Source organism: Taeniopygia guttata, chromosome 5 (genome assembly GCF_048771995.1).
Source record: "Taeniopygia guttata chromosome 5, bTaeGut7.mat, whole genome shotgun sequence".
Taxonomy (NCBI): Eukaryota; Metazoa; Chordata; class Aves; order Passeriformes; family Estrildidae; genus Taeniopygia; species Taeniopygia guttata.
The window spans coordinates 11,921,758-11,943,570 of NC_133030.1; the positions used below are offsets into that span (position 1 = coordinate 11,921,758).

At 60.0% G+C, this 21,813-nt stretch overlaps 1 protein-coding gene across 1 annotated transcript; it reads right to left on the bottom strand.

Annotated features, from left to right (window-relative positions):
- Positions 1–1,186: 1,186 nt before the first annotated feature.
- Positions 1,187–20,102, bottom strand: B4GALNT4 (beta-1,4-N-acetyl-galactosaminyltransferase 4). Its single transcript, XM_030273622.4, has 20 exons — positions 19,766–20,102; positions 12,814–12,917; positions 11,150–11,260; positions 10,978–11,073; positions 10,691–10,781; positions 10,258–10,358; positions 9,896–9,963; positions 9,487–9,565; positions 8,190–8,256; positions 6,700–6,843; positions 6,420–6,529; positions 6,071–6,171; positions 5,738–5,820; positions 3,951–5,133; positions 3,536–3,843; positions 3,225–3,378; positions 2,840–2,912; positions 2,596–2,749; positions 2,254–2,380; positions 1,187–1,934 (listed from the first exon to the last, which is right to left on the bottom strand). Exons 1-20 carry the CDS (start codon positions 19,914–19,916, stop codon positions 1,820–1,822), a joined length of 3,420 nt encoding a protein of 1,139 aa, XP_030129482.4. The 5' UTR covers positions 19,917–20,102; the 3' UTR covers positions 1,187–1,819.
- Positions 20,103–21,813: the final 1,711 nt, after the last annotated feature.

The following is a 21,813-nucleotide window of genomic DNA, read 5'->3' on the forward strand; positions in this document are numbered from 1 at the left end:
AAGCCCCAACACCTTCGCCGTGTCCCCGCGGGGCAGGGAGGGCCAGGGCTGATCCTCCAGGAGTGGGGACCTGCCTGCACCTCGCTGTCACCTGGGGCTCCAACACCTGGCCAGGGAGAGAGGCTCCCTGTGGCTCCTGCAATCCCCGTGATCCCTGTCTGAACCCGTGGCCACAGCTTAGCCACCACTGGAGAAACAAACCCTCCAGCACTGTGCTGCTGGCCCTGTCCCAAAACTGTCCCCAGCACCAGAGGGGATGGCACTGCTGGCACCAGTCCCTCCCAGCACCAGCTCTGGATTTGGCTGGTGCCCACTCCAATGGTGGTGGCTTTTGGAGCTCTCCCGGCTGGGAAGCTGCTGGAAAAGCTGTGCCTAAGGCCAGGCTGGTTTTGGGATAGGACTGGTGGCCCGGGGGCCATGGGGCCACCCGCTCTGCCCAGCCACAGAGCAGCTCCCAGCGCAGCGGGCACAGCCCTCACCCACAACAAAGCGTTCCCAAAGTGCTGCAAAAGAAACAGGGAGCAGGGCAAGGAGAGGGGAGAAACAACTCCTGCCTGCCAGGATGGTCCCTTCCCAACAGAGCCTGAGGCCACAGGTACCGAATTTGGGACAACAAGCCCCTGGCTGTGGCTGTTTCTGATGGCACATGGGTGGCTGAGCCCTCACCTCAAACTCGGGATGCTCGGAGTGAGCCTGGGGGATACAAATGCAGAATGAAACACCTGGAGGGAAACTCCAAGACTGTTTCAGGGAGGAGCCCAGGGGATTTGAGACATGGGACCTGGCTGAGGAGCAGGAGCCCATAGTGGGTGGGACACGACAGAACCCTTGAGACACCCACCACAAACAGACACAGGTGAGGGGAAGCACCAGCACAGGGCTGGGACGGGGGTGGGCAGGGACAAGTGTGCCAGGACATGCAGGAGCACAGGGAACCGGCACAGCCCTCCCTGGAGCTGGGTGGAGCCCAGGTGTGGGGCGGAGGCTCAGCAAGCCCGGGCGTGTGGCCGGGCATCAAACAGGGTGCTGCCTCCTCCTCCTCCTCCTCCCTGCATGGAAACAGCACGGAACGCTTCTGCCCATCCCACCACAGAGAGGAGAACCTCGGGGCCAGGGCACAAAGACCAACCTGGCTCCCATGCCCTGCATCCCTGTCCAGCTGTGGGGGTGATGGAGAAGAGGGAAATCTCAGCCAAGACATTGATTTTAATTTTTTAAGAATAAAAAAAAGACCAAACCAAACAGACAAAAACTTCCTGAAAACAGCTTCCTACCTCATAATTTCACAGAAATTAGCTTGGAAATGTCATCTGCCCGTACCTGCTCCAGGCTCTGCCTGTCCCCCCCAGCCCAGCCCCCCCCGGCACGGGCAGTGCCAGCCTCAGGGCTCTGCCCCCCACCCACAGCGTGTCCCGAGTGCCAGACCCCCCTTCCCTTCATGGGTCCTGGAAGGGGAACAGGAGGGTTTGGGCAGCCTCAGTGGGTTCTTAGCCCCTCCCCAAAGCTCAGCTCCCCAGCCTGACACCAGGACAAGGTACTGGGTATTTTAGGGAAGGGCAATGCAGGAAAGGGACTTGCAAAGGGATCCTGGATGCCACAATTCCACCTCCGGTATCCCCAGCCCGGCACAGACCCCCAGGACCCACCGGCACTAAGGAGTTACGAATTCATTGCTGACTAAATGAGACCCTTGAGAACCAAACCACCACCACCCCACCCGCTCCCCCTCCCCAGGAAAACCGCAGCGGGCATTGCGTGGCCCCCGTGGTGGCACGGTGACCGTGGTGGTGGGGGACAGGCAGGTGCCAGGGGTCGGGCACTAGTCCTTGGAGGGCTTCTTGCTGCGGGTGTTCCACATGCCACGCTTGGAGTGGTAGTAGTGGTAAAAGTTCCTGAGGCGCAAGCGCTCCACCTCCAGCCCGCTCTGGAGCACCCTGCGGATGGAGGGAAAGGGCTCAGGGGATGGAGGGACGGACAAGGGTCAGGGATGGAAGGAGAGGGCTCCCTGCAGATAGAGGAAAGAGGGATGGGGCTCAAGGGATGGAGGGATAAAGAGACAGGGCTCGGGGGATGGAGGAAGGGAAGGGATGGGGCTCAAGAGATGGATGGACAAATGGACGTGGCCTTCCCAAAGGGAAGTTTTCCCTTTCGCTGCCCCAACATCCAGCCCCCAGCCAGCTTGATGGATGTGCCCAAATCCACGTGGCTGACCCTGCTCCTGGGGGTTTGCAGGCTGCAGGAATCCTGGCTCACCTGTCCAGGAGCTCCCAATCCTCCCCGCCCCAGCGGTCCCGGAACTCCTCCGTGTTCATCCCTCCCACGCGGTCGAAGTCCGACTTGTAGATGCCGAAGAGGCCGAAGCCATTCACCTCCCAGTAGCCTGGAGCAGGGGGAGCAATGAGGTTGAGGGGTGGGGGGACCCCCAAATGCCCATCTCATCCCCTCTGTGCTCTCCCCACCACCTGGGACACATGAGGATTCCCCATCCCAACCCCCAGCACGGGTCCAGCCCCATCCGTGCCACCTCCTGCAGAGGTGCACCAGGTGATGGCCTGGTTTTGGGGTGTGCCCAGCTGGAAAGAGGTCCCTGCTCACCGTTGGGCTCCCGGGGGGAGCTGCCACAGCTCAGCCTCATGACGATGGGAGCGTAGGCCAGCTTCCCCTCCACGCAGTGCTTCCGGATGCTGTCCAGGATGTTGGCAGGGAAATGGATGTGCAGGTCGCACAGGAACACGATGCTGTGCTCGTCCTGGGAGGGGACAGACGTGGGTCAGGGGAATCAGAGAGGAAGAGCCCCAGGAGAGAAGCCACAGCCAGAGCTGTCCCTGTCCCCACTCACCTCCACCATGTCCACACCGGCCTGGAGCCCAGCAGAGCGCTCGAAATTCCCCGTGCGCCGCAGGTATTGGAACCTGGGGAGAGAGGACAGGAGAGGTAGCACTGGGGACAGACAGCAGGAACACAGCCAGGAGGGGACACCACAAGGGGAAAGATGCCTTCTCAGGGAGGCCCAGGTGCTACAGCCTAAGATAAGGATCCTCCTATAGCGTCAAGTTTCTGCACCCCCAAATCCACAAGGAAAAGTAGTTTAATCCCCCAAAAAGGAGGGGGGGGGGCAGCGAGGCAGGGATTGCGCAGGTGGGGAAGGAGCAGCAGGTTGTCCCTGAGCACCTGTCCCACCACAGGGAGCCCCCCAGACCCCAAAGCTGCAGGCTGGGAGTTACCGGGGCAGCCGGGCATCCCGCAGGGCCTTCTCCACATCCATGTCCTCGCTGTCAAAGTCCACCAGGATGACGTTGAAGTTGGCATCTCCCGTGGCCCCGTAGAGGCCGGCCATGTCCGAGATGAACTGCTGCACCCAGCGGGCCTGGTTCTTCACTGCCAAAAACACATCCCTCAGGCTCGCAGCGGGGACCCACAGCACCTCCCCCCAGTCAAACCAACCCCTTCTGAGAGGAGGCGACACCCTCATCCCGCTGGAGGACGCTGAGGGAGCAGCACAGACCTCGGAGAGCCGTGTCCTGCTGTCACCTACCCGGCACCACAAAGTGCACCATGACGTCCTGCCTCCAGCTGAGCCGCAGTGGCCGGCATAGGACAGATTTTCCATAGAGGATGCTCCAGGTACTGGGCTGGGGCTCGGTGGCCCCCAGGGTCAGCCCGTTGGGGTTGGCCTCGGTGCTGTCATCCTGCTTGCCCTGGTGCAGGAGGACGTAGACGTACTCGGAGAGCCGCACCGTGCGCTGGCCCCGCTCCGCCAGCTCCAGCTCCAGCAGGTACCGGTTCCCCCGCGCCGTGTCCCGCCGCTTCTCCACGTTGATGATCCTCAGGAGGGTGTAGATCCTGCTGGGAAAAGAGAAGCCTTGAAATCGCCATCATCCTGAGCTCTGCTTCTCACGATCCAGGACTCAACCCCCTGAATTCCCACCGGCGTCCCACTCCCTCCGTACCCCCCGTTCTTCTCGTTGAGCCTCTCCATGTACTGGGCCACCACGTCCACCACCTCGCTCTCGCTCAGCTGCAGGTTTCCCGACACATTGCAGCGCAGGTCGTTCCAGTCGGAGCGCAGCAGCTCGAAGTCCACAGAGCTGACGCTGAACGTCCGCTGCCAGTTGATGGAGTCCTCCAGCCAGGCCTGCTGCAGCTCCCCCGCCTCGTAAGAATAATCCGACACCTCTTCCTCCTCATCCTCCTCCTCCTGGCCCTTCCCCTCCTCCTGCTGCGACGCTGTGGTTTCCGACACCTTCAGAAAGGACGTCACCCTCCTCCCCTCGGAGCGGGCGGCCTCGGACGAGTTGTAGTCGGCAGTGGCGGCTGTCCTGCCCGGAGCAGGGGTCGTGTCCTCGTGGCTGAAGATTCCCTCGGTCCCCAGGGCGAGGAGGCCGGGCAGCACCCGCTGCTTGGGCGGCCGGTCCCACCTCCTGCCGCTCTTCCGCCTGGCAGGGTCCCTCTCCTTGGAGATGTTGCTCAGGAGCCAGGGGCCACGGCGGCCAGGGACGGCCCGGAGCTTGCTGGGGGTGATGGGATGCTTCTGCGGGGTCCTGGAGCGGAGGTGGACTCTCTTCACGGGCTTTGGATACAGGAAAATGCCTGGGAAGGCCGGCTCCTGGGCCGGGGCTTTGCGTTTCCCAGGCTGCAGCCGGGTCACGTAGACCTTCTCCGGGGTTTTCCGGGGCTTCTTGTCCTCGCTGGGAGCTGCTGGCCTGCCGGGACCCGGCGTTTTGGCTTTGCCACCAAAGATGGGCACGGAGAGGTGGGGCTGGAGGTCCAGGTGCTTTGGAGACGCCGGCAGCCCCAGCTCATCCTCCTCGCCCTCATCCTGGGGCAGCCAACGGAGTGCCCGGGCCGGGCCCCGCTCCAGCGTGGGATCCCCCTGGAGAGCGGCCGGGGGGCTGGACGTGCCCCACGTCCCCAGCTGCCCAGGGGTGCCCGCCTCGGCCTGCGCCCGGCCCCGCTGCCGGCGGAAGCTGTAATAGTCCAGGTCATCTCCGTAATCCCCGGTGAGCGGCGTGGGATCCTTCCCTTTGGCTCTGGGTGCCGGCCCAAAGCTCTGCTCCTTGGCCTTGGGAGGGGTGTCTGTGGGCTCAGGCCTGTCCACTCCTTCCTCTTCCTCCTCCTCATCCTCCAGGAAATCTAGGCAGCGAAGGCAGAGATTAATACCCTGAGGCCAAGACGAGGAGGCAGAGTCTGATCCCAGCAGGAGGAACCTGTGAGTGGCTGAGGTGAGGGAGCAGAGCTGGGGCACCAGGGGATACCCACACAGGGCTGGCAGCTCCAGTTGCTGCCATTTATCCCCACCTCAAATCTTAGCACCAATCCCACTCCATCCAGGAGCAGACCCGACCTGCCAGGGCTTTGCCAAGCTGCAAATTGACCAAGACAGGCTCTGAACAGCCTCTGGTTCCCCAGGAGCAGCCCCAAGCTCCACGGACATCCTCAGACTCCACGCTGGGTCTGGTTCCTGCTGCCCACTGCCAAGACCAACTCAAGAGGTGTTGAAGGGAGAGCAAATCCCAATCCAGTGTCCTGCTTCACACACCCCACACCGCCCTGTTGTCGTGCCAAGCAGAACGCTTGGAGGGGTGCTCTGAGGGATGCTGCTCGGCACAGCCCAGGCCTCCTGCAGCCTCTGGCACTGCTGGAGTCATCCCAAGGAGCCACAGCTCCGAGGGGATGAGCTGCCAGCAGTGAGGATGCCGGGAGCTCGGCCCCGTGCCCAGCGGTGCCGGTGACTCACTGTCAGGGCCAAGGAAGAGAAACGCTCGCTGCCGCGGATCCTCCTCCTCCTCATCCATCTTCATGTACTTGTAGAACCCAAACCTGGGGGTGGAGAGGGAGGGTGAGGGCCCGGGAGAAGGGAGGTGCGAGGGGATTTGTGCGGGGAGGTTCCCAAATGCAGGAGCACTGCCAGCCCTCAAGCTGCTGCATGCCTGGGAGATGGGGCGAGTGCCAGCCTGGGGTGGCTCTTCCATGGGGGACAGGGACACGTGGCTGAAGATGCATCATTTCAGCACTGCTGACATCAGCCCCCTCTGCGCAGCACCCCAAGATCCCAGCCCCCAGTACCTACTTCTCCAGGTAGAGGGGGGACTCCCTGTAGAAGCACTTGTTCTCTGTCTCCATGTGAGTGAGGCGTGTGAAATCGTTGGGATACACGAACGAGAGGTAGACCTGGCAGGTAAATGGTGCCATGTCACCCTGAGGAGCTGGGGACCCGAGGCCACCACCAACACCAAAGTGACCCCCAGCACCTTAAACACAGCTATTTAACCCCAACCTTCTCAGGCTGAGCCGTGCAAGCTCAGCCCAACCCTCCAGCAAGGGATGCTTCCTGCTGGATTTTACCCGGGCAACATCCCTGCCCAGGGCTCTGCCATGTCCCCGTGGGAGCGTGGCCCTGTCCCCAGGGAGTCACTTACGAACTGCAGGCCCTGGTAGCGGGCGATGGGGAAATCCTTCACCACGTAGGTGGGGCTGTAGGCACAGGGCACCAGCACGTTCTCCACGCGGGACGCCTCGATGGCAGGGGCTGCGGAGAAGCCCAAAGCATCCCAACGTGTTCCCACAGACCCCAGCAGAGATGCCTCCACTCAAGAGATGGGCAGAGGGTGGCAGGGATGAGCCAGGTGCCCACAGAAGCCTTTTTTCCTCCCCCAAAGCCCACCAGGGATCTGCATGGATGCATCCTCAGGCACTTACTGAGGAAGAACGTGTCCCTGGGGTCGGCCTTGAGCATGTCGGCCCCGTGCTCGTCCTGCTGGGCCTCCCAGAGGTGGCTCCCGCTGTGGCTGGCCAAGGTCTGTGGGATGTGCTCCACGTGGTTCATCTTCAGGGACGACTCATCTGCGGGACAGGGCCAGGCTGAACCCCCGGGCACACCGGGAGCATCCTCCAAGGGGCCTTTCCCAATCCCTCCTGCTGCTGGGGAAGGCAGTGTTGCCCTCCCAGCCATCTCTGAGACCCTGTGACTAATCAGCCTAATGATTACTGCATCCACTAATGAGGATGACGGCACGGCTGATCCCAGCCAGGCCTCCTGCTCTGATTACCACGGCCTCAAAAACGAGGGGATGCTCAGGGATGTAGCTCCTAAGGACAGAGGGGTTAAACCTTGGATGTCCTTCCTGCAACACGAGCTGGTTTGCCTCCTACCCAGGGATGAGGGTGGCATGTGTCACCCTTGGCCACCAACCAGCCCCCAGGCTCCCACAGGAGGTCACCCTGCTCCCATCACCTCGGCCATGCTCCAAGTTGCCTCCCACGGGTGTTCCCTTCCCTGCTGCAGAGCCACAGAAAAGCAGGATCCCCCTTCCCAAGCCCCAAATTCTTCTCCTTGTGGCAGGGAAAGGCTTCCCAAATGTGTCCCTGCAGCTGGCTGGGTTTAGGCTGAAGCCCCTGGAAAAGTCCAGAAGGAGGAAGGAAGGATGGAAAGAAGGAAGGAAGGAAGGAGCTCTGCCTGCTGTTGGCAGCCCCCAGCAGGGATGGGCTCCCCAAGGGTGACATGGCTTTGCCTCAGGGTGCTGCTGGGTCTGAGGGAGCTAGGAAGCAGGAAAGAGGAGCAGGAATAGCTAGTGCTGAGGGACAGGGATTTATCTGCACATCATCCATCTCATGGGCACCTGCATCAGCAGCACTGGCACCCCTCATCCCTCTTCTCCCCACGGATCCTGCCTGCCGCCTGCCCCCTCCTCCTTTTCGACACCTCCCAGAGCAGGAATGATGGCTGCTCCCGCTCCGTGCGGAGCGCCAGGGCAGGACCCATCCATCAAGGCCTTTCCTGCTGCCAGGGCAGGGGCAGGAAGCAGAAGATCTATAGATTTAATTAAACCTTGTGCCATCCATCCCCACTTCCACGACAGCTCCTCGTAACTCAGGGCCAGGCCCTGGAGCCAGAGGGGTCTTGGCAGGCAGGACGAGGCTGGAGCACCAGCAGAGCTGTGCTTCCATGGTGTGCTAACTCCACATCCCATTTTTAGCAGCATCTCATCTTGCTCCCAGCATCACTCCTACCCACTGCAGCCCCTGCATCCCTCCTTACACAAGGCAGAAACCCAGTGGGGGGATTCAGAGGCTGAGATGTGCCCCCAGGACCCAATTTGCCAGGTTCTGCTTTCCTTCCCATCTCTCCCAGCACATGCAGCCCCTAGAGAACCTGCTGGCTGTGGCTGCAGGAGGCACCTGGCCCTTACCTGTGTACAGGGAGATGTAGGAGGAGTCAATCACCTCAAACTTCAGGCTAGGGAGGAAAACTCGCCACTGGGAAAACAAATAAAAGGAGATGGTGAATGAGCAGGGGGGTGGCAGGGGTCAGGATGCAGCTGCCCAACCTCAGCACCCCAGGACAGGTCCTCCCTGCCCACAGCTCCCAGAAACTTCCCTGCAGAAGCAGAGCAAGAGAGAGGGCTGATCCTGCCCCATTTCCTGCAGGGTTTGGGATTATCAGGGATTCCTGCAGGGTTAGAGAGGAAAAGGCTCCTGTGAGAAGGATAGAGACTCATGCTGGCTCCCTCTGGGACTGTCACAAGTCCTGTGACCAAAGGGCTCCTTTCCTCACTCCAGTGCTTTATAAAGAAGACTTTGCCTTGATTTAAGAGGGTCTCCAGAGCTGCCTGCCCTGATTTAACTCCAGCATTTTAAAAGCCAGTCTAGCCCTTGTCGGGACAAGCCCTTCAATGCCCCCGGGGTGAGGCACATCAGGGTCCTGCTTTTGTTGTGGATGTTGTTGTTGTTGTCTCTCCCTGCACAGCTGAGAGGTTTTTCTGCATGGCTGAAAGGCTTTGCTGCCTCCCTCCAGCAAAAACAGCCCATCTCAGAAACATCTCCCCCATCTATTTATTTTCCCCACTATTTGTTTTTGCCCAAAGAAATGCAGATTTTATCGGGACAGAGGGGCTGGAGAGGAGGGAGGAGGGAGGCAGCCAGCGAGGAAGGGGTGCTGCCAGCCTCCCTGATGCTTTGTTGGCACCAGTTTGATTCCAGTGATTAATGAGTTCTTGGGAGAAAGGAAACCTTTGCTAATGAGCCAACATCTTCCCCTCAGCCAGCCTGAGCCCCTGACACACACTCCAGGCTTTGCCAGGGCTGTGCTGCCAAGGCAGGCAAGTTCAGATTCGAAACCCATGGTAATTCCAAGGGGGGAAAAGAAGAAAACAAGAGAATTGCTCCATCGCCTCGTCCACCTCTCTCCCACTGCTGGGATGCAGCCAGCAAGGTGGGACCTGCCTGTCTGGGCTCTTCTTGCCCATGGGAGTCCATAGCAGGACCTTCAGCTGCCCAAAGACCACCAGCAGGAAAGGAGAACAGCACTCCATGCATCCCAGTGCTGGAATGACCAGTGACACTGACTTGTCCCTACTGGCAGCCGTGGAGGGGGAAACCTGGCTTTGCTCCAGGACAAAGCCCTTGGGGGACACACATGGGAAAAGCCCTGGCACTGCCTCTCTGGTCCTGGGAGGAGCCTGGCATGGGGGGTGGGCATTTACTCACCCCAACTTCCACGTGGTCCGAGCCCCGGTCATCCTGCTTGTGGAGCAGCTCGAAGTAGTACCGTCGGGAGGACATGAGGCTGCAGGGGAGGGGACACAGCCGTCAGAGCCCAGGGCCAGCCTGGGAAAGCCTCCCTGTCCTGCCCACGGGTGGGTAAAACCTTCCTGAGGCAAGGAAACAGGGAGTGGGGAGGGTGTCTGCTCCCCCATCCACTGCTGAGGGCTTTTATGGGATTGAGGGGACATTGTGACATCCCCGTCCCCACCTCATCACCTGCCCTTTCAAACCATGGATCCGGGGTGCAGCCCAGCCCCAGGTGCCTTTAGGGAAAGGACCATGGTGCAGGGAGGTCAGAGGCAGCAAGTCCTGGACTCCATCCCCACGGGATGGTCCCCACGGAGACACTCACCGCAGGGGCTTGGAGACCTGGGAGCTGAACTTGGTGAACTCTCCCGGCGCCGTCCACTCCGTGCCCAGCTGGGAAGGAAGGAGGAGCATGAGAGCAGCAGGACACCACACCAAAGCCCACCAGCTTCCCATTACAGGAATTAACCCCAAGAAAATCTGGGAGTAAGTATTAAATCTCCTGGTCTTTGGCAGCTCCAACCAAGAAGGGACCAAGGGGCTCCTCTGGAAGCCAAGCCAGGCCTGGCCAGGGATGGGAGCAGGCTGAAACAGCCTGGCTTTCCCAAAGGAGCAGAGAGGCAGGAGAGCTGCCCCCAGCACAGCCACAAATGCATCCTTCCCCCTGGAGCAGAGGTATTGCCATACCTTGCCCACAAATGCGGCCAGTCGGGAATTGGAGGGACTGTCATCGGAGCTGAGCCAGAACTCTGAGTTGTCGTCTGACGCCACAGAAAACTGGAAATCCCCTGCAGAGAGACACGGAGAGGGTCACCACGAGGGACACAGAGACCTTGGTGGCGTGGGCTCGGTCCTGCTGCCTCGTGGTGAGATGGGGAACAGGGATGGGACCATCACCCCAGACCTCATGTCATGTCTCTGTCCTGGAAGGGATCAGGGCTTTGCTTCCCTTCAAAGCCACAGGAAAAAGGGGCTTTGCTCCAGAAGGACCCTCCTGCCCAGGAGCCAGGATTTGGAGACCACCTCCAAAAGCCTTTCTGTCCTCCTGTGGCCAGGAAGGGGAAGGACACAGCGTCTCCACATTGCTGCAGGGGGGAAAAGGCCACGCTCCATCACTCACCATCCTTGAAGGGATGGATGTAGCCAAAAATCCTCAGCCCATAGTTCTTCCACTTGGGAGACACAGCCAGCTTCTTCACCGTGGTGCGGGTCTGCCGAGGAGACGGGTGTGGATCACCTCCTCCACGTTACCCACGGAGGGTACCCATCACCACCCACCTCTCCTCCAGCTGGGAATCACCTCCCCAAGCCAAACCCTGCAAGCCAAGGCCCTGAGCAGCAGTGGAGACCCAGGGAGGGACGGGTGGACCCTCCCACCAACTCCTGAGCACCGGTCCTGGAACTCACGTGTGGGAAGAGCGGGAAGTGGAGGTTCTTCCTCAGGTGCCTCACGGCCCCGCCACACCAGTCCTCGAAGACGTGCAGGTTTGCCTTCCCTTTGTACTGTGGGAGAAGAGAGGGAGCTGAGTGGGGCTCCTCCTCCTCCTCCATCCCCTCCCAGGCTGCTGCCCACACCCACCTGCTCGTTCCAGGGCAAGGCCTGCTTGGTCAGGTTGAGTTTGGGATGGGTGCTGGCTCGGTTGGAACGCTGGCCTCTGGAAAACCAGCCATCCACGTCCTGCCCGTCGCTCTGTGGAGGCACAGAGGGAGAGGTGGCGTGGGTGAGCAGGGCCAGCACCTCCTGTGCTCGTGGGATGTCTGTGCATCCCTGGCACAGGCTGCCCAGAGAAGCTGTGGCTGTCCCATCCCTGGAAAAGTTCAATGCCAGGTTGGAAAGGGCTCGGAGCAACCTGGGCTAGGGGAAGGTTTCCTTGCCCATGGCAGGGGCTAGAACTGGATGGGCTTTAAGATCCCTTCCAACCCAAACCATTGCAGGATTCCACGATCTGAACACCTCAGCTGAGCCTTGCCAAACCAAGGTGAAAGATTTCACGGCTCACGGCAAAGGAAAGCAGGAGGAGGCACAAAAATATTGGCAAGGTGTCCCAGGCAGCAGTTTCAAAATGTTCCAGCTAAACTTGTTTCCCTTCCTTTGCCAAAACTGCTCCAAAACAGTGAGTTTTCTGTTCATACAAAATGTTTGGCCAGTCTTGGGGGCTGCTGGAATTTTGGGCTCTCTCTCTAAAAGCACAGAGGTGATCTCTACATCCTGAACAAAGGCAGCTGGATGCCTCTCCACTTTCCCTCTTCCTTTAAAGGGGATTAGGTTAATCCCATTACTTGTATCTCGGTAAATTAGAGATTAAGTGAGCATTTACCTGCCTCCAGCTTGCTGATGGGTGACAAGGAACAGCCAGGTACTTCTGGGGCCCCTCCAGAGCATTCCCCTCTTTCTCAGCTTCCCCACAGCATCACCTCCCTCTTCCTCCACCCCATAGGGCAGGCACAGCACTGTCACCACAGCACAGCCCTTTTGGGTGCACAGTGCCAGGGAAATAATTAGCAAACTGCCTAAACAAACTAATTAGAGCCCTGGAGGAGGGAGCAGTGCCCTTGGAAGACCTCGTGAGGGAGGGTTTTGTGCCAGGCTCACTGGAAGTATTCTCCCTCCTGCCAGGAAAAGCCAGGATGCAATTCCTGCTGTGACCTCTGTCCTTACCAGCCTGTGCCTCCTCTGGGAACCTGAGGTTCCTCCTTGGTCCATCTGTCCCTTATTTCTGAGGAGTGACCCACTGTTGGGATAGGGCAGGGAACACCCCGTGGGTTCCCCTTCCTGCCATCCCACCTGGCTGCCCTGCTGTGAGGCCTCTTGGTGACAACAGGTTGGACAGGGACAGCAGGGCCTTGGTGACCTGCTGGACAGGGGACAGCAGGGTGTCCTCTTGGCTGCAATTCCCAGTGCCTCCTGCTTGGAGGCTCCACCTGGGGTGTAGTGGCTCTCCACTCCAGGACAGAGCAGGACACACAAGAGCAGCTGGCTTTGCACAGAAAAGCAGGAATTGCAGAGCAGATGAAGCTGGGCCCTTCCCAGGGAAGCTGTGACAGGGCATATGTGGGATATTGGGGGGGATATCCCACACAGCTTCAATGGGATACGAGAGGGTTTATCCACTGTGAGAGCTGCTGGGCAGAACCAGAGCTTCTGATGTATCCCCCAAATCCTTGGATCCCCTCTCTGGACAAGACTTGGAGCACTCTGCTCTGAGAGCAGAGACCACCACAGGCCCCTTCCCGCCCCGTTACCATCGGATCTTCCTCGCGGCTCTCGCTGGAATCCTCGGCTTTCCTGCGCCGCGCCGCCGCCGGCCGCCTCCCGCCATCCGTCACCTCCCCCGGCCTCTCTCCATCTGCCAGGGGAGCAGAGGGGGGTCACACCACAGCCCCCCACCCCAGCACCTCTTTTGGGGACACCCCTCTCCCCAGCACCGGGAAGGGGAGGTGCTGGCACTGGGGGACAGGGACATGGAAAGGGGGGTGACACAGGGGGACCCCGGCTGCAATTTCCCTCATTCCATTTGCACTAAGCAGCTTTGCACCAGCTCGTCAGCAGCAGGTTTAATTACACCCCCCCACAGCTCCCAGCCCTTTACATAGGAGATGCTGGGAGAAGCTGTTGGGGTCTTGCACCCCTTCCATCCTCAGGGATGCATCCCTGCTTCCTGCACCTCCAAATCCCAGCTCTCCCAGAGCTCTGCCAAGAGCACACCAGCCCCAAACCCTCCCAGATATCATCCCCTCAAACCATGTCCCACTTCAAAATCAGTCACATCAAAACCTTGCTCCCAGACCCATCAGCTCAGTTACTGTGCTGAGTTAATTATTCCAAACTTTTGACTCCCCTCTGCACTCCTTTTCCTTGGGCAGGGAATTTTAACCTACTCCCACTTCCTCAAAAAGAACAGTGCAGACTTGGAAAATGTTATTGGGGGGGGGGACATCCTCTTTTTCTGCCACCCCCAAAACCCAGGGGAATCCACAGTTCAATCCAGAGTCAAGGGAAGCTCAAGGCAGTGCTTGGAAAGGTGGGTGTCCAAGAGCCACCTCCACAAACACCTGTGGCTCCCCAAAAACCAGCCACCCCCACGTGACAATGAGGGTGCGCCGAGCAGCGACCCCCCACCATGGGAATTGCAGGAAAGGGGTCACACCCTGTCCCTCCACACCCTCCTTCCCACCACCAGCTAGCTCTGGGGGCTCCCACTCCCCAAAATAGAAGAACCTCAGCAGCTGCCAGAGCGAGGGAGGGGTTTGGGGTGCCTGGAGCCCCCCACCACACGCTTCCTGCACCATTGGTATTCCAGCGGCCGCGCAGCCGGCGTCTCCTTGGAGATGGCAGCACAAATCCCATCCCCACGGCAGGGACAGGAAATTAAGCTCTAAAGCCCCTTCTTCTGCTCTCGGCCATTCTTCAGCCCCTGGCAGCCCCAGCTCACTCCTGGCAGCTCCCCAGGCTGCTCCCTCCCCTCATTCCCGCAGCCATCCCTCTTCCCTGGGCAGGAGGGTGATGGGGAGTGGGACTGGAGCCAGTGCAGCGCACACGGACAGCGGCATTCCCACCATTCCTACCAGTCCCACCGTGCTGATCCAGCACGGGCACGAGGAGCTCAGCGCTCCCAGAAGACCTGGGAGGTGGGAGTGGCTCCGTGGTACCCGCTCAGGGAATCTCTCCCAGCCTTGGAGGAGATAAACCTGCCTCCCGTGGGATCCTGTGGGATTTGCCAGGCACAAAATTCCCTGCATGGCAACCTGAGCCAGCAGCATCCCTGCAGCATCCACAGGGATGGCTGGATGAGGCCATCCTGCTTCACCCTCCTCCATGTCAGGGCTGCGAACTGGTGGGAGATTATTCTATATAAAGTGGGTAAAAAACAGGAGTTAATCCAGGCTGGGCAGGCTCATCCTTGGAGCTCTCAGGTCCCAAAGCCACGAGCCCCCTGCTTGCTCCCCATCCCTTCTGAGGGGCTCCCACATCCAGGGAGGGACAAAAGCACCAACAACGCTCCAGAAAAGACTTCTGGGCTTCCATGCAATTCCCTGGCAATTTAAATTTTGGAAAGTGACTTCTGGTCAGGCTGTGGGGACCTGGGAACCAGTGCCATGGGGATAAAGGGTGGGGATGGGCAGTGTGTTGTGCCAATGAGCATCACTGCTCCCAAAAATCCAGAGTTCCTTTGGTCCCAACCACAGCCCTGTGGGAGGAGCAGCTCAGAGGTAGGAGAAGAAGAGGAGGAAGAAGGATTCCAGCTCCTCCCAGCATCCCACCGGGATGCAGAGCAGCACTGCTGTGTCCATTCCCTCGGGCAGCCTTTCTCAAGGACCAGAGAGGGAAGGACAGGGACCAGGAAGGTCTGAGGACAAGCAGGGCCCACTGCCTGTGGGATGGGGATGCTCAGGGAAGGGATGGAAGCACTAAAAGCTCTTCCCTGGAGTGATGCTGATGCTTTGGGAGCAGCGAGGAGGGGGCAGGAAGCACAAACCATGGCACAAAGCAGCTCTGAGTCACAGCAGCCTCCAGACAGGGAGGCAGGATCCTCATCCTGGGGATGTGAGGGACCCAGGCAGGGCATGGAGCGATGCCTCCCGTGGGAGAAGCGCATCCCGTTATCCCAGCCCTGTAACTCTGCTGGGAAGCACAGAGAGCCTTTCACATCCCTCCTCCTGGCCAGCTCCAAACACAGCCCTTTTCTTCCAGGCCGGGGTTTCTCCTGGCCCTTTTCCAAGCCCTGCCATGTGGAGGGGGGGAGGTGACATTTAAACCCCGACACAGCTGCAGCAGAGGTGGTGGTGGCGCCTTCCTTAAACCCAGAGGTTCCATTCCCAAATTTTCCCCCTCGGAGCAGGAGCATCCCTGCAGGAGCCTCCTAAGAGGGTGTTAAGTAATTATAATTAGCCAGAAAGGAATCAATACCACAAATCCCACACGGGACAGAAATCCCAGCCACAACCCCTGGACAGAGGAGGGTGGCACGGGCTGGGTGACAGCTGGTGGCACCCCTGGGGCCGAGGGGAATGGGGTTTGTGACCACCATGGGGGCACAGGACCAATCCCTGGACACCCCTGCCCTGCCTCCCTCGGGCACCGCTGCCTGCTGGCACCTGTCACTGCCTTGCTGAGGGAACTGGAGGAGCGAGGGGGATTTTTGCTGCCTCCTCCATTCCCACTCCGTGGCAGCCCTCTCAGCTGGAGCCATGGAAATCGATGCGGAATCGCTGTGGCTGGCAATGGAGCTGCCATGAGACCACTCCAGCTGACAAACACCCACCGGGAGAGGCAGCTCCGACACTTCCATGCTCACAATCAGCATCTGAAATCCCTCCTGGGATTGGACAGCTCCCAGACCTCCCCCATTTCCCTCGCTGTGCATCCAATGCCCCTCAGTCCCACCTGCTTCAGCCCCAGAGAGAGCTGGAGCAGCTCCCACGAGACCCTGCTCCCATCCCAACAGGGATGATGCTCAACCCACAGCCCTCAGCACAAAGATTTGGCTTCCTGGGATGCAGCCTCTGGAGAAGGTCACCGTGAAATGCTGGGAATTTTAGGGTGCATTTCACCCCAGAAACGTTCCAGCCTCTGAAGTCCACATTGCCTGTGGGGTCACCGTCCCAGATCCAGCTTCCCAGCCTCTTCCAGCAGCTGGCTCCCACCTGGCTCCTCACCCAGCCAAAATCCCTGTGTCCTGCCAGTGCCAAGGCCACTGACACCCCAGGGGGCTGTTCAGCCCTTCCCAAGGAGCAGCTCTGGAGAGCCCCAGCTGCAGGCACAGGGAAGGGACAGAAGGGAGATCCAGGGCAGTGCTGGGAGGGATAAAGATTCCAAACACCAATGCAAAGAGCTCCTGGTGCTTGGGAAAAGCCATCCCTCACCTCCCCTGGCTTCCAGGGACAGTTTTGGGGACCCTCTGGGTGCCAAGGGGGCTGGGTCACAGCCAGGCTGGGTGCAGGTGCCACTCTGGGGTGGCTCAAAGCCATTGGTGCCTCTGAAGAGGCACATTTTTGCCCTTGAAAAACCCAAACCAGGCAGTTGCCAAATTCTTCCCATTGGGCACCTCAGAGGAGCAGGGAATGGAGCCTGGGGCAGTCTGGGAAGGGATTCCCATGTGGAAAAAGGAGCCCAGTGACACCCAAACCAGCCCATTCCCCCAGCTCCAAAATTCCCTTTCAGCAGCAGGGATGGGACTTGCTTTCCCTGGCACTGGGACCCCACGTGGGTTCATCCAGGGAAACCAGCCCTGCCCAGCAGGGATAGGAGAGTGGGGTGATGCCAGCAGAAGAAAAAGCAGCTCCCAGCCCAAATCCCACTGCCCTTCATCTTCACAGGGCTCTCCTCATCCCCTTCCCTCCCTGCTCCCGGCATCCCCGACAAAAAGGATGAGCCCCACAGGAGGCTGCAGCATCCCAGGCTCCCAACTCAAATCAAAGGATCTGCAGAGATGGATCGCGGAGGGGACACATTATCCCAAACCTTCTCCCTCCTGCTCTCCCCAAAGACGGGTCCCTGGGGGGAGAACAGCCAAGGGCAGGACACAGAGCATCCATCCCACCACTTTTCAGAATCAGGGGGTTTGGGAGCCCTCTGGACCATGGCACAGGGGTGCCCCAGGCCTTGCCATGTGCAGCAGGCAGACAGAGCCCCATTTCATCCCTGAACTGCCTTTAGCACCCCTGAGCACCCATCCCGTGCTCCCCCAATCCCCCAAAACTTCACGCCATGCTAAATCCCAAACCCCACAGCCCCACTGCGAGCCCCTTTAGGGCTTTATTATCATTTTTTCCCAGTTCTTTTTTCCCTTTTCATCCTTTCCCTTCCCACCTGGCGCATCCCCGTTTCCAGCTGGGAGAGCACTGCAATGGCCTCATTATTTCCAGTGAGGAATCCGTGTGTTCAATTAGGCAGAGAAGGGTAATTATCTACTTGGAGAAGATGAGGAAGAGGAGGGGGTGTTTTATCAGGGACCAGCACAGCTCCAAGCCCAGCCCCTGGATGCTCCAAGGGCAAGGGGACACAGGGAGCCCTGGGATAATCCCAGTGTGCTCCCAGCCCACGTGGCTGGGTGTTCCCCACTTTACAGCCCTCAAAACTACCTAAAAGCCTCATGCCCTGCACCTGCAGCCTCCAGAGTGTCCAGCTGCTCACTGACATCATGTTTAATGAGTAATTAACCTATTTTCTTGTTAATTAACCAGGCAGCACCCTTGGCACAGACAGACAGGTCCTGGCTCATGGTGGCCAAATCTAAAAATCATCTCCAAACTCCTTTTGGTGCACAGAACCTTGGGGTGATGCTCTTCCCCCAGACCCTTGCAACAAGTTTTTTCCTTAACACAGTTTATTTCCTATGATCTATTGGGGTTTTTTGTTTGTTTGTTTTGGGGTTTTTTTTTTTTCACTCCATTCCATCTAAAACACTCCCTGCCTCTCCCACTCTGGCAGCAGCAGGATGAGGGTCCATCTGTGCATAGCCAAACCCTTCCCCAACCTCATTCCACCACCTCACGTCCAAAAAGGCCCAGTGGGACCTAAACTCTGCCTTTCCCACACCTTCACCCGGGCTTTAGGTGGCCACTGGAAAATCCCAGTGCAAGGAGCATCCCAGCTGGATCCAGCTTTCCCTGGAGGATCCCCCACCGCTCCACGGAAGGTGCCTGTGTTCCCCACGGCAAGGGGCAACATTTCCCCCACCCAACGTACTTTCCCATCTCTCTTCCCACCTCCCACCTCCAGCAAAGCCCAGCTCCCCTCATTCCCAGTTTGCAGCCATTGCACCCCCTCCCTTTCCACAGCAAAACCTCTGCCTTCCCTCTGGAGCATCCCGAGGAAGCGGCCGGGATGCAGGGAGAGCAGGGATAGGCACCTGGCAGCTCAGCACCTGGGACCATCCCTCCCTGTGCATCCTCCCCGCAGGAAGACACGGCTCACCCCCCCAACACCCGCGGGGACCCCGATCCGTGGTGTTCCCAGGGATGGGGACAGCGAGCCCAAGCCCTTTTCCCCCTGCCCGAGGCCAGACATGGCCGTCCCGAACACCGGGACAGCGGCGGGGCCAGGGGGAAGCGCCTCGGGATGATGGTGGGAACACAGGGAAAAACCCCCCGGGAACACCGGGCAGAACCTGCGGCTTTCCCAGCACGGAGGATCCCGGAGGGAACCGGCGGCCCCCGGCGCCCCCCCTCCCTCAGCAGCCTCATTTCCTGTCTCGCTCATTCGCATTATCCCGATTTTACCATAAGGCCCAAAAATTTGCAGGATCATGCTGCTGCTCGGCTCGGAAACTTTGGGTTTTCCAGCCTAGAGGCTTTGCCAGCCTCCGGCACCGCTCCGACCCCCTCGGGAAAGCCTTTCCCTCCCTCCACGGACGCCGAATCTTATCCCCTCCGCATTTTTTAGGACAAAACGGGCTGGGCGAGGTCGGTCCCAGCGAGAACGCCACGGCTCGAGTTTCACCCGGCAAATATTCCGAGTGGCTTTGTGTGTCCCCGGGCAGCCCAGGGACATCTGCCACGGGAAAACCGGGAGCGACTGGACACGAACCGAGCCTCAGGGCACCTGTCCCTCCGGAGCATCCCGGAATCCATCCCAGCCGTTATCCGAGGGAGGGAGAAGAAAGGAATTTTGTTTTCTTTACAGTAGAGAAGTACAGGCTGAGAAAGTGTTGGGATGGGGAGGGTTGGGAAAGGATGAGAACCGTTGGGAAGGGATGGGAAAGAAGAGATTGTCCCTTCCAGCAGCGGCGAGCGCCTATAAATGGCCTCTTTGTCATCTCAGCCAAGGCAGCGGGTGGAAAAATGAGGACGGAGCGGCTCGAGGGGGGCGACAAACGCCCCGGCCGGTTTGGGGGCCCTCCTGGGTGTCCCCTCCTGCCGAAGGTCCAACGCCGGGGCGCGGAGCCCACGGAGGGGTCCCGCTCGCGCCAAACCCACGCGGGTGACGCGGGACAGAAACCCAGCGCTGGAAAGGGGGGGTTGCTCCGGGTCCGCAGCGTGGCAGGGGGACCCTCAAACCCCTCGGGGACCCCCAAACCTCAGGTGCTCTGAGAGCACAGTGCGGGGGAGAGCCCTGGCACACCCTGGGGACCACCAAACCCCAGATGCTTCGGTACCCCGGAGTGGCGGAGGAGACCCACCACCCACCAGGGACCCCCGAAGTCCCCCGAGGCCCCGCTCCGAGCGCTGCCGGGGACACCCCCCGCCCCGTTACCTTTGCCGTAGGCGAAGGGGAGGCGCAGGGCGCGGCCCTGGCGCACCAGGCTGATGTGCAGGTAGGTGAACCAGGCGGCCGAGGTGAGCAGCGCCAGCAGCAGCAGCAGCTTCAGCTGCTTCCGGAGCTTCTTCACCGGGAGCCGCGGCATCCTGCCGCCCGCATCGCCCCCGCCGCCGCCACCACCGCCACCGCCGGGCTAACCCCGGCCCATGGGGCCCCCCGCCCGTCCAGCCGGCGCGCTCCGGGCCGGCCGCGGGGCGGCTGCGGCTCGTGGGGCCGGGGCTCGGTGCGGGGCTCGGCGGCCCCGGGCCCGCCGGTGCATCGCCCCCCCCGCGCCGCGCCCGCGGGGGGAATGAATGAGCGGGCTCTGCGCGAGGCCACGCCCCCGCCGGGGAGCGACGGCCCCGCCGGCCAATCGCAGCGCGCCCGCCGCGGGCTCTCCGCCAATGGACGCGCCCCGGGGGCGGGGCCTGCCGAGGCGCCGCGCGTCTCCATGCCAACGCTCCGGCATCCCCGCGGGGCGCCGCGGGCGCGGCCATGCGGGGCGCGGGGGGGAGCCGCGCCCTCCGCCCTGCCCCCGGCCCTGCGCAGCGGGAGAGCGGGGCGGTGGCGAGGCGGAACCGAACGGGGTATCCGGGCCGGGAGGACGGAGGGGTCAGAGGGATTGCTGACGCGGGCCTCGGCGGAGCCGCCCCCCGACCTCTCCCCCCCCACTGCGAGGATGGTACGTTCCCGCCCGGCAGCGGCGGGGCTGCAGCGCCCGGCCCGGTCCGCAGGGGGGCGCTACCCGCAGGCACGGACCCCACGGGGATCCCTGGGATCAGGGGCGGGATCCCCGGGATCGTCCCGGGAAGATGAGCGCGGGCATCCCTGGGAGCATCCCCCTGCTGGGTGCGGGCACCCCATGGGGGCTGCGACCCCCCGATTCCCACTCGCTGCGAGTCTCATGTGTTATGAACAAAAGTGCCTTCCTGGTTCCCATGGTAATACTGGGACACTGCTGGCTTGAGCTAAGTACTGATATTGAAATGTTAATTAGCTAATTGCTCCTGGGAATCACCTACAACCCTACCCACACTAGGACCAGGATGCAAAATAAACCAGTGGAATCATGGGTGGGGGTTTTGGGGATGAAAACACCCCTAAAATGGAAGGCTGGGCACAGTGGAGGGGCTGGATGGGTGCGCTGGTTGGGGAAAAGGGAACCACATCCCTGGTCTGTGTCTAACCTGTCACCATAACCTGTAGAGGACCAGACTGGACTCGGCCTGGGAAGCAGAAACAAAGGAACAGCTTTTCCTGATGTCACCAAGAGGGAAGGAGAGGGACAGCTGCTGCTGGAGTTCAGCAGCAGGCCCTGCACATCCCCTCACCCTGCGGCTACCAGGGTGCCAGGAGGAAAGGTGAGAGGACGGTCTGCTGGGACTTCAGCAACAGACTGCACACCTTCTCACCTCCAGCTACCAGTGTGCAATGGAGTCTCCAGGGCCAGACTCTGCACACCTTCTGCCCAAGAGCTGAACATTAATAAAGGCACAAGCCCTGTTAATTTCAATTTGGGGGTTCATCTTCGAGGGACCCTCGGGATTTGCTGGCTACTTGGCCAAAGTTAAGAGTTTTCGACCTTATCGCGGCAGGGAGACCAAGCTTCCTAAGCCTAGTAAGAAGTTTGGGCAAAAGGCCAAGTAAGAATTGGGGAGAGACTTAGCAGGGGTCCAAGCCTAGAAAGTACAGCAAGAACTCCAAAAAAAAAACAAGCCTAGGCCAAAGAACAAGAGAACAGAAGACCATAGGTGTGAGTGTGATTAGTGGTTATCCCGGCCAAGAGACAATGTAAAGTGTCCTGAGAGTAGTACCAAGACTGGGAGTTTAGTTAAAGATTAAGTTCAGTCAAGATATTTAAAATACTCAGTTGTGAGAAAGAACCTGTTGAACTTTAGTTGCATGCCAGTATATTCCATTTTAGAGAGAGAGACCATTTAAGGTATATATTTTTTTCTTTTCTTTTTGAAGCCTGAAAATAAGAAGAAGGTATAGCAAAGGAG